Raw genomic sequence first — 14,396 nt, 5'->3', positions numbered from 1 at the left:
TTGCATAAGTGAATATTATCTTTCCTTTCAATGTTTATTAGTTTCATACTTGCATGTCGCTTTTGGGAATAGACTGAAGTTAAGTCTAGTGTATTTCAGATTTTCATTGATGTTTTATGTAGTTGTAGATAGAGTTGTGACCACTCAATCCAGGTGCATCACCCCTTTTAGATTAGACTAGGTCGTTTGCTTTGTGCATCTCCTTCTCCCTTTTTCTTCAATGTGTAGTTAGGTGCATCCTGATTATAAAGAAGCCAACCTTCTTCAGAGATTCAACCTTAGAGTGCAAGTCCCACACTTGGAAGTCGTTTCCATGTTACACGAGGTCGCTTGAGAGTCATACCTCAAGCAAGGGTGCGAACTTTTGTGTTAACAATTAGCTTTAAGCTCTTCACTGTAGTGCACAAAGTTAGCCTAAATGACTACTACCTCCTTCCCGTATGTATATTTTTAAACTTGGAAAATATTGGATTCAACATCCCATCTGAATCTTAAAGAGCTGGGCAAATGTTCGTTCAGATGAACAGTGCAAAATTCAAATTATTAATATCTGTTGAGAGTGGCGGGGAGCTCAAAACGCAGAAGAGATGATAACAACGTCAGAGCACGCATTTGGAGAAGAGCCCGATGCTTCCCAACTTCGCGTTAAAATAAGCGAGGTCGGTTCATCTATTTTCACTTTCTTCAAATGGCTTGTTTCCGTTTTCGTGCCTAACAAATAAATTTGTCACTCCTCGTATATAGAAAATTGGCATGCCTTCAATAGTTCCGATTACCTGTTGTAGCTGTTAAAGCTCTGTGGATGGTATACTTAATAAGTACACGTGCCTGATTTTTTTTCGTTTTTGTGAATACTAATTTTGTTCTTACGTTGTCTGCATGCAAAGTTTTCCTTGGGTTTTAAGCATTTTGGATCCTTGGCCTGCGCCCCAACCGTTTTAATTACGTCATTAGTTATTTTCTACAATTAGATTTCTTAGTAACACCGGCAATTGATCCAAATGCTCAAGTTTACAGAGTTCTATCTTCCATGGTTTAAGATGCTCACTTTGTACAATCTTTGAGGTGAATTTAGGGTCCAAATTACCTCCTTGCCTTGAAAATGTATCTGGATCCTTGTTTTTAATATATTTTAGGGTTTTATTGTGCTTTAGTTTAGATTTGTTCTCATAGCTTTGAAACTTGTATGCCTTTTTCTAAATTTAACATTTCCTTCATGAACATCATACCCAGCAGCGAAAACATTGCGAAGTCAATGTTCAGTTGATCTTTGTTAATGTCTAATCATCGGGTTCATGAATACTAGATTAGGTTTACTTAACATTAGTTTATTTATTTTTCTTTCTGTTGAGATTTTTATTAATTTTCTGTTCTAGTAGTTTCATATAACAGTTTATAACTGCTTAAACTTATTGCTTACTCTTCCATATATCCACCTCTCTATTATATTTGTATATACGGTTTACAGGGAAAACATCCTATAGCTTCCAGTTTCCCGTTGTTTTAATTTCATTTTCAATCATGGGTTAACAGATCTTAAGCACTGTGGGAGGATTCAGATGCTAGGAAAGGGCTTATGGTGAAAATGATGATTCCCTTTTAGAGCCACCTTATCTTTACAAGTTAGTATCTAAAGTTGGTCTGGTTATACCCACAAAGATTTTTTTTAATTGCTATGATTTATGTTTTCTCAGGTGTAAGTCAAGTTTCAAATCCTGTTTTTTTGTGTTACAGTTCATCTTCTTTATCATTTTGAATTCTCACACGATCATAAACAAAGTTTATGAAGCTATCTATCTTTCAAAGTGATGGGAGAGAGATCGCCAAATCAACTTGCAATGTTCAAAGATCAGCATGCACTTGATAAAGGAAGTGGTGCTCAACATTCTAATCGCACTTTGAAGTATGCACAAGATAATGAATTCAATAAAAAGGTGTGCGATTGATAAGGGCAAATTTGAGGTCCAAGCGGAAACAATTTGGGAAGTTGCTGTTTAGATAAAAAACCAGCTCAGTGTCAGATCCCCCCTGTTGTACAGGCCTAGAAAAAGTTTATGGAATTTGTAATGTCTAATCTGCAGATTAGGCTTGTCATATTTTGCACCAACCTCAAGTTGTGAACTAACTATGAAATCTGATAAGTTAGGCTCTTCACAGCCAATGGTTTTTGCAATGCTACGATAATAAATGCAAATTGGGAGCTACTGATACTCAGGTAAAAGAAGAGATCTACAATATGCATTCAAACAGTATTACATTCAAAGACTTGTAGTAAGCTTTGAAGCACTAGACATGTTTCATATATGTTTGCTTAATGTCAATGTTCGGAAATTCTGCCTACAAAAAACAACCAAAAAGTATGCTCATGCGAATAGAGGTGGCACCTGCCATATATGACTCACTGAGACATGTATGCTATGCTGCTTACCCAAATATGTTTCGCCTTCAGCATTGAGATAGCCTCTTGGTTGTCAATGCATGTAGAATAGCCACATGTTGAATGATCAACTGTATACTTCAGCACAGTTGATCACTTGGCCAAAGAAGCCTGGTCCTCACATTGATATTGACTTTCATCCAATGTAACACTAGTACTGGGGTACGTCAAGACGGTGGGGACGAGTTTCCATGAGGTGGGGAAAATAGGCTTCATTTTTGGGACAGCCAGGGGACGGCTGCAAGGGGAGGACGGGGCAAGGAGGTGTGCTGTATAGTATATATATAGAACTTGAAATGCTTGTTATGAAATGAAGTTTCAATAGAACATACCAAATTAAAATACTTGAACATAGCAAAATTGCAACATGAACTAGAACCATTGAACATTCAACATAGTAACATATTACATACCCAATAGTAACAATAAAAAATCAAAATTCAAATTGAAATCCAAGTACCCATTCCAGCGGCAATATGGTTGCGGAATGGTGGAGGTGGGGGTGCTTGGGTACGCAAGTACTTGGTATGGGGATATCTCGGGGACAAGCACTTCAAGGTTTGGGAGGGAGGTGCGAGTCCTTGTGTTACATTGCTTTCATCAGATAATACTTCAATTGTTGAACGCTGCCTAGACATGCTCATAACTAGTTCTTCACCACCATTCGACATGCTAAAGGGAATTGCTCCTTAGAATACCCAGCAACTTGTACTCCATTCTTCTATGCAACTCAGTCCAATATTGTTCCACGGTGGACTCTGAGTTGACCATATACCAAGCTATAGCAATATCTCTGTCTTAGCTCCTTGCCAAACTTTGATGTAAGTTTGATCCTTGAAACTGCTAGTCGGGTTTCCGTCCAACATCACAGCGCTTGAAGGTGTGTCATCCTTCTTCCCAGCCACAAAGTGATCATGATGGAGTGTCTCTCAGAATTCTGCTAACAAAAAACATTCATCCCCACAATGTTCACCTCTCTCCCATTTTAATCCAAGCTTCCTAGGATGGCCAACGGTGGTTACATTATACTCAACATGCACGCAGCCGTTACCTTATTACTCAGCACACCAGTACATGCTGCCATTGTTGATTTACCATTCTGCATTGTTATTATTGACTCATGGGCTGACATAGTAGATTCCCAAACTTAGAATGAGATGGCATAAAGAGGAAGACCCAAACATGGGTTGAGGGTAGCTCTGATATTAACCAAGTTCTAAGTTTAAATATTGGCCACCCACATCATCCCTTGCTCACCAATCTTAGCCTATTAGGATGTATGGGATAGGCTAAGTGAGTGTCGTGGTGAGTTACTCCATGGAAGGGGACATGACAGTCCTCCTTTCCTGGGATTGCTTGCCCTCAAGCAATCACAATTTTGGATGCTGTAAGATGTGCTTACCTTCCCATTTTGCATCATATATGGGTAGATTCTTCCAACTCACTAAGCACTATCTGATAGATCTGTTCCTCAGTCGTCTCTCCCTCATTTCCAACACCTTGGCAGGAGCCAATTCTAATTTCCCTTCTTCAACTAGTGAGGTAATCTAGGTGATCTTATGATATGTTAACCAAGGGCTTCCTTAAGACATGAGATGTGAAAATGTTATGAATCTTGTTGTCATCCGGTAGCTCCAGCTCATAGGCTACCTCCCCAACCTTCCTCAACACCCTATAGGGATCGTAAATCTAGGCTTGAGCTTTTTTGTTCTGCTCTTCTTCAACAAACTTTGCCAGTAGGGCTAGAGACGTAGGAACACCATGTTCCCAACCACAAAAGATCTCTCACAAATGTGGGGATCAACGTAGATCTTCTGTTGATTCTGGGCTTGTTGCATATTCTTGCTACGGGCTACAATGATATCCTACTGTTCCTTTAACCAATTCTTTGCCAAATAAGTTCTATAGTTTGCCAAGGCTAGGTCTGTGAAGGACAAAGGGTTCTAACCGCATATCAATCTAAAAGGAGACATGTTGATTGACATATGATAGGTTGAGTTGTAGCAATACTCGCCCATATATAGCCACTTGACCTAGACGTGCTACTATTCGGAAATGTAACTGCGGAGATATCCTTCTATGATACTATTCACTTATTTACATCTCCATCAATTAATCTGTTTGAGGATGGTAATTAGTGCTAGGGGTTAGCTATGTCCCTAGTAGTCTGAATAGCTCCTGCCAAAATATGCTAAGAAACTTGCTGTCCTTGTCACTAACAATGGTCTTAGGTAGATCACATGGAATCTGAAAACCTCTCTAAAGAATGTCAGTTGTTAGTTGTCACTAAATGCTCTTCTTCACTAACAGATGCACCAACAGATATCAATTATGCAATCACCATATTGAATGCGTTTAAATGATCCGCCATAGCCGTTCCTTCATCCATCTTCAAGGAGTACAACTTCTTTCTCAGGAAGAGCTTGTTTACCAAGGATTTTCCTTGATAAATATCTCCCAACTTCTTCCACAAAGAATCTGCAGTTTTCTCCTCATGAACATTCAAAGGAACAGAATCTGCAAGACATAGCCTTATCAGTCCTTTGGCCTTTCGATCTGTTAAAACCCAATCTTCTTGCTTCATGCTTGAAGGCTTGTTTCCAGACACAACAGTCCATAGATCTCGGTCTACCAACATATCCTCCACGTTAAGTTTCCATAACTCAAAGTTTGTGCCATCGAAATTTTCAATCTCTATTCTCCCTAATGTAATCGCCATCTCAATTTCCAGATGAACACTTTATAAACTCCCACCGGAACCAAATTGACACCAAATGACCAACCCTACCCAATACAACCAACTCTACCAACAAGATAATGGTAATGGATAATGGCTCTGATAGCACTTGATAGGGAAGATACTAGCGGAAACACCTTCCAAATGTCAATTTACTAGAGAAATTATAGCAAGATCAAATTTATTGAGATGCATAGGAAAAATAAGAACAGAGAAAATAAAGGCACACACAAGATAAAACATATGAGACAGAGATTTACGTGGGAAACCCTTTTGGGAAAAACCCACCAGCCAAGAACCAGAGTGTCACCCTGTGTATTACAGTAACCAATACATTACATACAAATAATAGACTCAGGCTCAAATTGCCTTTACAATCAACCCCACTTCTACCACTATGACACTGTTCTTCAAGCTCATAGCCTCAGCCCTCGCAACCTCTATAGCAATACAATCATCATTGTCAACTGCAGACTTAGCACACTCTAGCAACGAATCTCGCATACATTTATACACTATGCAATTCGTTATAGAATACCACAGACGGTTACAGGCAAAACGGTCTTCCAACCGTTTTTCACACACGGATGCCTTCGGTGAACACAGATGCTTCAGTCACTCCTTTGGTGATGCAGATGCTCTACACGACAGACTCTACTTACCGTACTCATCTCGCACACTGTATTGTCCATCAGACAACATCATTCACCATGTCTAGCACCACCGTATTGTTCGGCACCACCATACTATCTTGCACCACGGCACCACTGTACTGTCACACCACCGTACTGTCCGGCACTCATGGCACAGATATCTCTCACCATACGACTCAACACAGTACAGCTCATCCACTGTACAATATATATATGTCACCATATGGTGACTTACCTCCACCATACAGTGAGGCTGCACCGTACGATGCACTTCATCACCACAACAGGGATCTGATGCCACTCCCATGATAATACTTGATTTGACCTTTTATATGTCCTTGTCACAAACCTTGTGAAAGATCTTTACTTATCTGCAACAGAGTATTAGTTTCAATCCTAAGGGATCCTGCATAAAAGGTGTTGTAATCTGAAATAAAATAGTTAGATATGAAGTTAAAGGCTGTGCTTGAGGAGACCAAAGCAGGGTTTGCAGAGTCCTTGCTAGGCATGTTAAAGAGGAATGAGGAAAGAAACAAATCTCAGATGATGTAGTCATCATTGGTAACATTTATTTTGCTCCAAGAGATCCATTCAGAGGTAACACTTGTATCATGAAACTACTGCATGAATTGTTCCCTCACAATAATAGGAAATAAGAATTACTCTAAGTTGGGTAAAGTTTAAACATAGATCTAAGTCGTAAATGTATTCTTTAGAACCAAGTCGCCACTCATTCATTTTGTTTCAGGATTTAGCTCTTATATAAACAAGTCAGTTCTCTCTTGGTGGAGTCTCTCCATTTTGGCACAATTAATTTTGAAATGTTTTGCAGCTGCATACAGGCTGAAACAAGCATGTAGCAAATGAGGGTTGAGCAGCAAAGTTTTTCATAAATTGATAGCTTCCTCCTTTTTAAATATAGCAGGTTTCCACTATCCATGATCATGCAAATAAGGTTCTGGGACCAATTGTGTATCACTTTTTTCAAAATTGACGTTTCAGATCAAACTCCATGATCCAACATCACGATGAGAAGAGTTCAAATTTATGATTTATGATTATCTTATCAGATACACATCACTGGAAATAGGGGATATTGGCATCTTTTGCAAATTGATTCTGGTGACTCCACATCATGATATGTCTACCTTATCAGGCCTAATGCATTACACGGTGATATCTAAGTTGCTTCTCTCTATCTTCCTAATAAGTTTAATTAACACGATTTGTCCTCTCCTTTCAAACTTGATTGTTTCATGTGTTATTTGGAACATTGCTTATGCTATTTTTATGATTTGTCTTGTAGAGATTTTGGGAGGGGTCTTCTTGTATCACACACTTTTAAGTGTTTGTGTATGCTTCTATTTCAATTATTTGTTCTTGCTTTTATGATTGCAACATAGGAAACGGGTTTCTAAAGACTCTAATCTCTATAAGTTGGTTTCTGGTTAATTTTAGTAAATAAAATTATGTATACTATAATTGGAATGCTTCGTCTCTTTGGAGTTGTTGCAGATTTGTAAATGCTTAAAAATTTGTAAAGTTTATTACTATGTAACTTTCTCACAGAGTTTTAATAATTTGTCTAGATCTTTCTCTATTATTTGTTTGTTGAAAATTATCATTGATTATGTTCTTTCTTGACTTTAGGTGATGCAAGAAGATTATGGGCTATTCGTGTGGCCTTGTAGTATTGTTTTGGCTGAGTATGTATGGCAACAGAGAGCTCGTTTTGCTGGCATAAATGTAGTTGAGGTGAGAAAATCCTGTGCAGGATTGAATCATATTATAAAATCCCAAAGGAAATTTGCTTAAAATTTGCACTTTTACCTGCTGAGCAATCTTGTTAAATAGTTTATACGATGGTTTGAATACAAGTTTCAGATTAAGTACTAATATTGCATCCAGAAATTCAAAATGCTTCAGAAACACTATTAATCTGAAACTAATTTCTGCTCCAACTTAGGATATGACATTACTTGGGCACAATTTCATTAACCAGAAATGTTTATACAGAGATGTTCAATCATTTCTGTCAGCACTATTAATTCAGAGAGCTAAACAGAGATAGACCAGCAATCTGACCTTTAAGAGCAGAAAACAATCAATTCTAAATACTTGAAGTATATTAATATTCATTGAAGGACCCTTGATCATGTAGCATTCAAAAACAACAGATATATACCATGTATATGAAACAGAAAATTTCATCAACAGCAAATGTCCAAACAATCAGCTTGATAAACAACCCTCAATATTTGAACAACAGCAACACAACAGATTTCTGCAATATACATAGATTCTTTCTTTTGTTCAGACCTGAAATGAGTACCTTACTGATGCCTCTCAGCCTCTGTATTTAGTTCAAATTCCTTGGTATGTCCGAGCAGCCAAGAATATCTTCTCCCATACCAAATTATCCTCAGTAAAAGTAGAAAGTTTGCAATTGTTGCATATTTGGACCCTTATGCAATATCAAAGGGGCCACACCAGCCATAAAAAGCTTCATGCTTCACAATATAATTGAAGCAGCCGCAAACAAAAGTATCCATGCCCAATTAACTTCTCTATGCATCAAAGGGAAAGAACAGTATCCTTGATTTTTCTTGCACTGGTAAATAAAAAGCCATACTCAGGAAAGGCTATGGTATCTGCTACAGAAATGTAAATGCCAACAAACACTGGTATGGAGCTATACTCCAGCTATTCATCTATATCAATGCCACCAGGCTTCCTGACATTCAATGCACTTTCCAGCACTCGTGTTCCATTCTGGATTATCAGATATTTGTGGGTCAGTATGGCTCTAAGACGGTCTCATGCTGTCATAGTGATAGAAGTATAGAATAGAAAAACTATAAATCCATGATGCCTATGTATCTGGTCAAGGAGACAATCATACTTGGAAAGGCATGATTAAAATACTTGAACAGTCAACAAGAATATTTTTCTTTTGCCATGGCCAGCCAAATAATATTAAACATCAGCTCTTCCTTATTTCCATGATTGCTAATTATTGCAGCAGTAATAAACTTATTTCAAGAAAGAATCCTGCGCAAATATGAAGGTGCATCATTAGCATAAATAAAGCCATTTTGCCTGACCATCTCAGCTTAAATGATTTGCCCAAACAATAGATTTTAATAAAATTTGGCCATAATAGAAATTGCCCAAATCCCACTTAGTTTTGGTCCACATATAATGTTCCCCTATGTTAATCCTTAGAATTAGGGAATATCAACTCACAAAATCAATTGCAAGAGACTTCTTTCCGAACGAGACTGTAAAAATCATTTATAAAACATAGATAGATGATATATGATACCACCTGGTATAATTAAAAATTATTTTCCTTGGGATATACAATTGATACCACTTATATTACTATATGGTATATCAATATTATCAATGAATAAATTTTATTATCTTAGCATATGCTATTCAAGAATGATGGGATACAATGAATATTTTGGATATTTAGATCCATAAGGTAGAGAAATCTTTGCTATTTCTGATATGGATTGGGTGGATTATGCAATGGGGATCTCTTGCTGAACTCTGATATGCTCTCTTGCTATGTCTGATAGAACAATATCAATTGTGCAAGAAGTCTCCTTCCAACTGTTGGGAACTGTTTCTGATATACTGATATAATATAGACTACAAGTCTTCTCAATGTTTCTTATGACCGTCACTGATATGGCAATAAAAAATATGTCAAAGTTTTCTTTTTATCACTCCTAATGATGCTGTATCTTGCTGTTTCTGATCTTTACTTTAAAGTATGCAAATTGTTGTGACCTTTTCACACATCACTCCATTGCAAATGGGGACACCCTCTTTTTGTTAGTTTGTCATTGTTGATGTTTGGTAGCTTCAGTCGGATAAAACTATGGCTATATATATAATTTTTTTTTTTGGTTGGTAATAAGTTTGATTTTATTAATATTATAAGAGTAATTACATCAAGATTTTAGGGTCCTTAATTCTATCTATAGGACCATCCTTTACAATATGCTAGATCTTCTATACATTTTAAAATCAAAAAGCTTCTGCTAGGCCAATTTGCATCAAGGCACTTCTTACTTCCTAAAACTTGCATCTCCTAGATCATCGTTCACATTATCCTCGATGATCCCAAAAACATAATCATTGGGTCGATCTGCCCCAAGCAACCTTGTTCTGTCGAAACCTGATCGTCTTGAAACAACCTCTTTAGAGCCAAAACAGCTTATATTGCATGGACTTCCTTTCTCCAGGCCTCCTGCTCGCCAAAAACAACATATCTTCAACGCTTCGAATCCTCACCAATCTGCCGTCTTCGTCCAATGTCTTCCAACAAAGCCACGGGCGTCCTTGCCCTTTCAAAAATTGACACCAACCTCCTACACTTCACGCACAACGGACATTCCTTGCTGACCACTTTCCTTTCGGGAAGTTTTGTGGTACAGTGGCCCTCTTCTTCTGCTCATTGTGAGCCAAGATTGCACATTTGAGCGCCTACCATGCATGACGACGCTCATTTGTGTAAGTTTCTTTATTTATCTGCCCGCGCGGCCAATTAATAAAGGGAAATATCCCCTTTTCAACACCTTCTTCCTTATTTGCATATCCCTCACTGAAATCAAACGCCCATCTTGGATGCGTCCATTCTAGTAGTGCTTCCATATTTGGAATTAGAGCTTCTTCAAAGAGCTCCCTCATTACCCATGCAACCACTTGCTCATGCTCTCCTACATGTAAACCTCATGCCATAATCATTGCAGCTATATCCACCTGCAACTTCCATCGGTGTTCAGCTTCATGGAAAAACGGCCCTAGTGTCTCTTGCATGGCTTGAATAACTTCCTCTGAAGGACATTTCACCATTTTTTTCAACCAGTGATCCGCAACACTCCCGAAAAGCGCTTTTTGTTGCTTTGAAGTTTTGAAAGTGAAAGTCGGCTCCATTAGACCTGCAACAGATTTCCAAGTTTATGCAAATTTATGAATAAAAGCACATGCCTCCTTCCTTGTTTAATAGAGTCTTGCACACTCTTGTTGACGGCGACTTTGTCACTTCATCATTGTTATTACGGTCTCTTTAATGTTAGTCCTGTCACCGTACGAAAAATAAACTCACACACTTCTTAAAGATTTGAAGTTTCTTATAAATCTTTCCAAATCTATCACTTTGACTATCCCGTCCTTGCATAGGCTCGCTTGGTGATTATTTACTATCCTTCATCATTCGGGTTAAAATTTATATTTTTCCCTCTATTTGAATGTTTAACTCGAATTTCTTCATCTCTTAAAGATAAAGCCCATTTTGACAAAATATCTGCAACCATGTTTCCTTCTCGTTTGATATGCGTTATTTTGAAATCTTCAAAGTAAATTAATTCTTCCATAATTTGATTGATTATCTCTTCAAGATGCCAAGCATTGGTTTGCAATTTTGCTATTGCCTGCACAATTAAAAGAGAATATCCTTCCAAGTGCAATTTCTTAATCCCCTCCTTTCTTGCTAACTTTATTGCTAGCAATGCTGCTTGACATTTTGCTATGTTGTTATTGCCTGTAGGTAGTGTTTTAGCACCTTTCAAGAGGATATGACTTTTACTATCTCTCAGAATAACCCCAACCCCTGAGATTCTTGGGTTGCCACTTGCAGCTCCATCAAAATTTGCCTTCACCCGACCATCCTGTGGAACTTTCCATTCAATTTTCCCTGGTTTATCTTTTTTCTTTGTGGTTACTAAAGCCCTTGAGGGAGATTTGAATCTTATCTTTGACCATGAAGTTTGTAAAACACTATCATCTTTGGTGCAAGGGATTTGCATAGCTTTTCTTTTTGTGGCTGAGACCCTAACTATCTCTTCAATAGCATTTATAATTCTATTTAAGCATCTTCTTAGATTTTCTTTCTCCCCTTTAAAAATTCTTCTATTACGTTCCTTTCATAGTTCCCACAATATAAGAGATGGAGTTACTTGTCTAATGTTTGAGAGTGTTGTTTTCCTTTGCTTGCTTGGCCATCCATCCATAACCCCTTTGACACTTTGAGCTCTAGGACCTTGCCACCTTAATTTAAATTGCATCATATACCAGCATTTCTTCGCATACTGACATTGAACTAAAAGATGATCTGTAGTCTCCTCATTCTTCTCACATAAAGCACATCTTGATGGGCCAATGATGCCTATTCTCCCAAGTCTTTCCGCTGTTAAGATTCTCCCATTGTAGGCTAGCCATGCAAAGGCCCCTGCCTTAGGTAGAATGTCCTTGTTCCAATAGAGATCCTTTGAAGTGAAGATCTCCTCGTTTGTTTCAGCTAAAATATTATATCCTAATTTAACCGAGTAATTACCTAATAAAGAACCACACCAAATTATTTTATCCTTATTAAGACTCACCATGATAGTTCTCTCTTTAAAAATGTTCTGCATTCGCTGTTTTTGTGACTCAGTTAATTCCTCTTTTGAAACATCTCTCCAACACCATTCTTTCCCTAAAAGCTCATCCTTTTCTGTCATATAGTCAGCTATTGAATTTCCCCACTTATCTTTGAAATATGTTTTTAGATTCATATTAACAACCTCCTCACCCAAAACTTTATGCCCATTCCAAGAGTCTTCCTAGAATTTCGCTCGCTTGCCATCCCCAATACGCCAGGAAATGTGTTTGACTATAAGTTGTCTGCAAGAGAGCATAAAATTCCAAATAGTTGAACCTTTTGGTGGGTCTCGAATTGTTAAGATCCTATGAGCCTCATCAGAATCTAGATATTTGCCTTTCAAAATTCTTACCCAATATAGCTGTGAATTCTCAAACATTGCCCAAATTAATTTTGCTCCCAGTGCTTTATTCGTTAATTGCCAATTCCTTTTTCCAACACCCCCTTTTTCCTTGGGTCTACATATCTTTTCCCATGCAAATAGGGGAATTTTGTCACCTTCATTTGACCCATTCCAAAAAAATTTCCTCATCTTCTATTCCAAAATACATATCACTTTCTTGGGTAGATCCAGACACATCATTGCAAAAACAGGCATGGTTGAGATTGCCGTTTGAAGCATTAGGATTCGGCCTGCTGAGGATAACCATTTCCCTCTCCAACCTTCCATCTTTTTCTGACATTTCTCTATCAATTTATCCCATAAATCTGCTTTGTTTCTACTTGCAAAAAAAGGAATCCGTAGATATTTGTTTGGCAACATCCCTGCTCTTATGTTCATAATCCTGCAAATCCTTAATCTAATATTATGTGTGGTGTTGAAGAAAAAGATCTTTGATTTGTTCCAGTTAATAAACTGTCTTGATATTCTGCCATAAAGTTCTAAAGTGTCCTTCATAGTCCTGGCTTCCTCTAGATTTGCTGTTCCTGCTAAAAAGGTGTCATCTACAAATTGTAAGTGAGTTAGGGCTTCCACTGTCTCTGTAATTTTGATTCCTCTCGAAATACCCTGCTCCCTTGTCTATGTATGAGCCTCCCTAATACTTCCGCCATTATGATGAAAAGAAAGGGGGATAAGGGGTCCCCTTGTCTAATGCCTTTCTCTTGTTCAAAAAAATCTTGAGGGCTTCCATTAATGAGCACAAAAAAGCATGGTGTAAATAAGCAGCTTTCTACCCATTGTAACCATTCCGGACCAAACCAAACCTCCTTAATACATTCAGCAAAAAACCTCTATCAACCTCGTCATAGGCCCGCTTTATATCTAATTTAAGCATCATATTTTGTGTTCTTGAGGTTCGAACTGTGTGAATTGCCTCATGTGCTACCACCACCCCTTCAAAAATGGATCTCCTAGGTAAGAAACCACTCTGTTCCGCTGAAATTATAGAGCTAAGAACTTGTTTAAGCTTGTTTGCCATGACCTTCGAAATAATCTTGTAGATTGTATTACATAAGGAAATTGGTCTAAAGTCTTCAAAGGTTAAAAGTGTTTCTTTCTTTGGCACTGAAGCTATAAAGGTATTGTTGAAATCTTTCAGGATAAAGCCTCCTTGCCTAGATTCCTCAACAACTTCCCATAAATCCTTTTGAAAAATAAAACTCAATTTTTGGAAGAACATAGCAGGAAAACTATCTGGGCCTGGGGCTTTGTCCCCTCCTAAACCTTTAGAGCTTCCACCACTTCACTCTCTTTGATTGGTTCCATTAAAGTTTTGTTTTGGGAGGCTGTAATCTTTTTTGGTATAACATTCAGCACTTCATCCACCTCATTCTGATTCTTCACTGTTTGCTGACATTTATGAGAGAAAAAAATTATTGCTTCTTTATCTTGAATGAGAGCCCCATCAGCATTTTGAAGCTCATATATTTTATTATTAGCCCTTCGAATTTTTACTGAATTGTTGAATTGTGAAAGAATTTAGTGTTCTTGCCCCCCTCCTTTAACCACACTTCTCTAGATTTCTGTCTCCAGAAAACTTCTTCTTTACTTAGACATGCTTCTAATTCCTTCCTAAGCAATTTCTCCTCCTTAAAGTCTTCAAACATTCTGTTTTCTATGACTTTAAGACTCAATTTTAAGTTTCTTCTCTACATCCCTTTTTTTATCAAAAATATTGCCAAAATGTTCTC

General features: G+C 37.7%; 1 protein-coding gene across 6 annotated transcripts in view; it reads left to right on the top strand.

Annotated features, from left to right (window-relative positions):
* Positions 1 to 307: 307 nt before the first annotated feature.
* Positions 308 to 14,396, top strand: part of LOC149553586 (Putative methyltransferase family protein) — a 94,092-nt gene continuing 80,003 nt past the window's right edge. The window contains exons 1-3 of one of the 6 annotated variants that reach the window (XM_089788990.1): positions 334 to 659; positions 1,534 to 1,622; positions 7,478 to 7,582. In XM_089788990.1, the coding sequence (XP_089645116.1) occupies positions 7,481 to 7,582 (102 nt within the window). In that variant the 5' untranslated portion in view covers positions 334 to 659; positions 1,534 to 1,622; positions 7,478 to 7,480. Of the gene's footprint in view, positions 660 to 1,533; positions 1,623 to 7,477; positions 7,583 to 14,396 lie in introns of all 6 variants that reach the window. The other 5 variants (XM_089788993.1, XM_089788989.1, XM_089788992.1 and 2 more) reach the window with 5 other exon arrangements.

This window comes from Cupressus sempervirens, chromosome 6 (genome assembly GCF_028749045.1).
Source record: "Cupressus sempervirens isolate cs-2001-9-10 chromosome 6, ASM2874904v1, whole genome shotgun sequence".
Taxonomy (NCBI): domain Eukaryota; kingdom Viridiplantae; phylum Streptophyta; class Pinopsida; order Cupressales; family Cupressaceae; genus Cupressus; species Cupressus sempervirens.
This window is presented reverse-complemented; position numbering and strand designations above follow the sequence as displayed.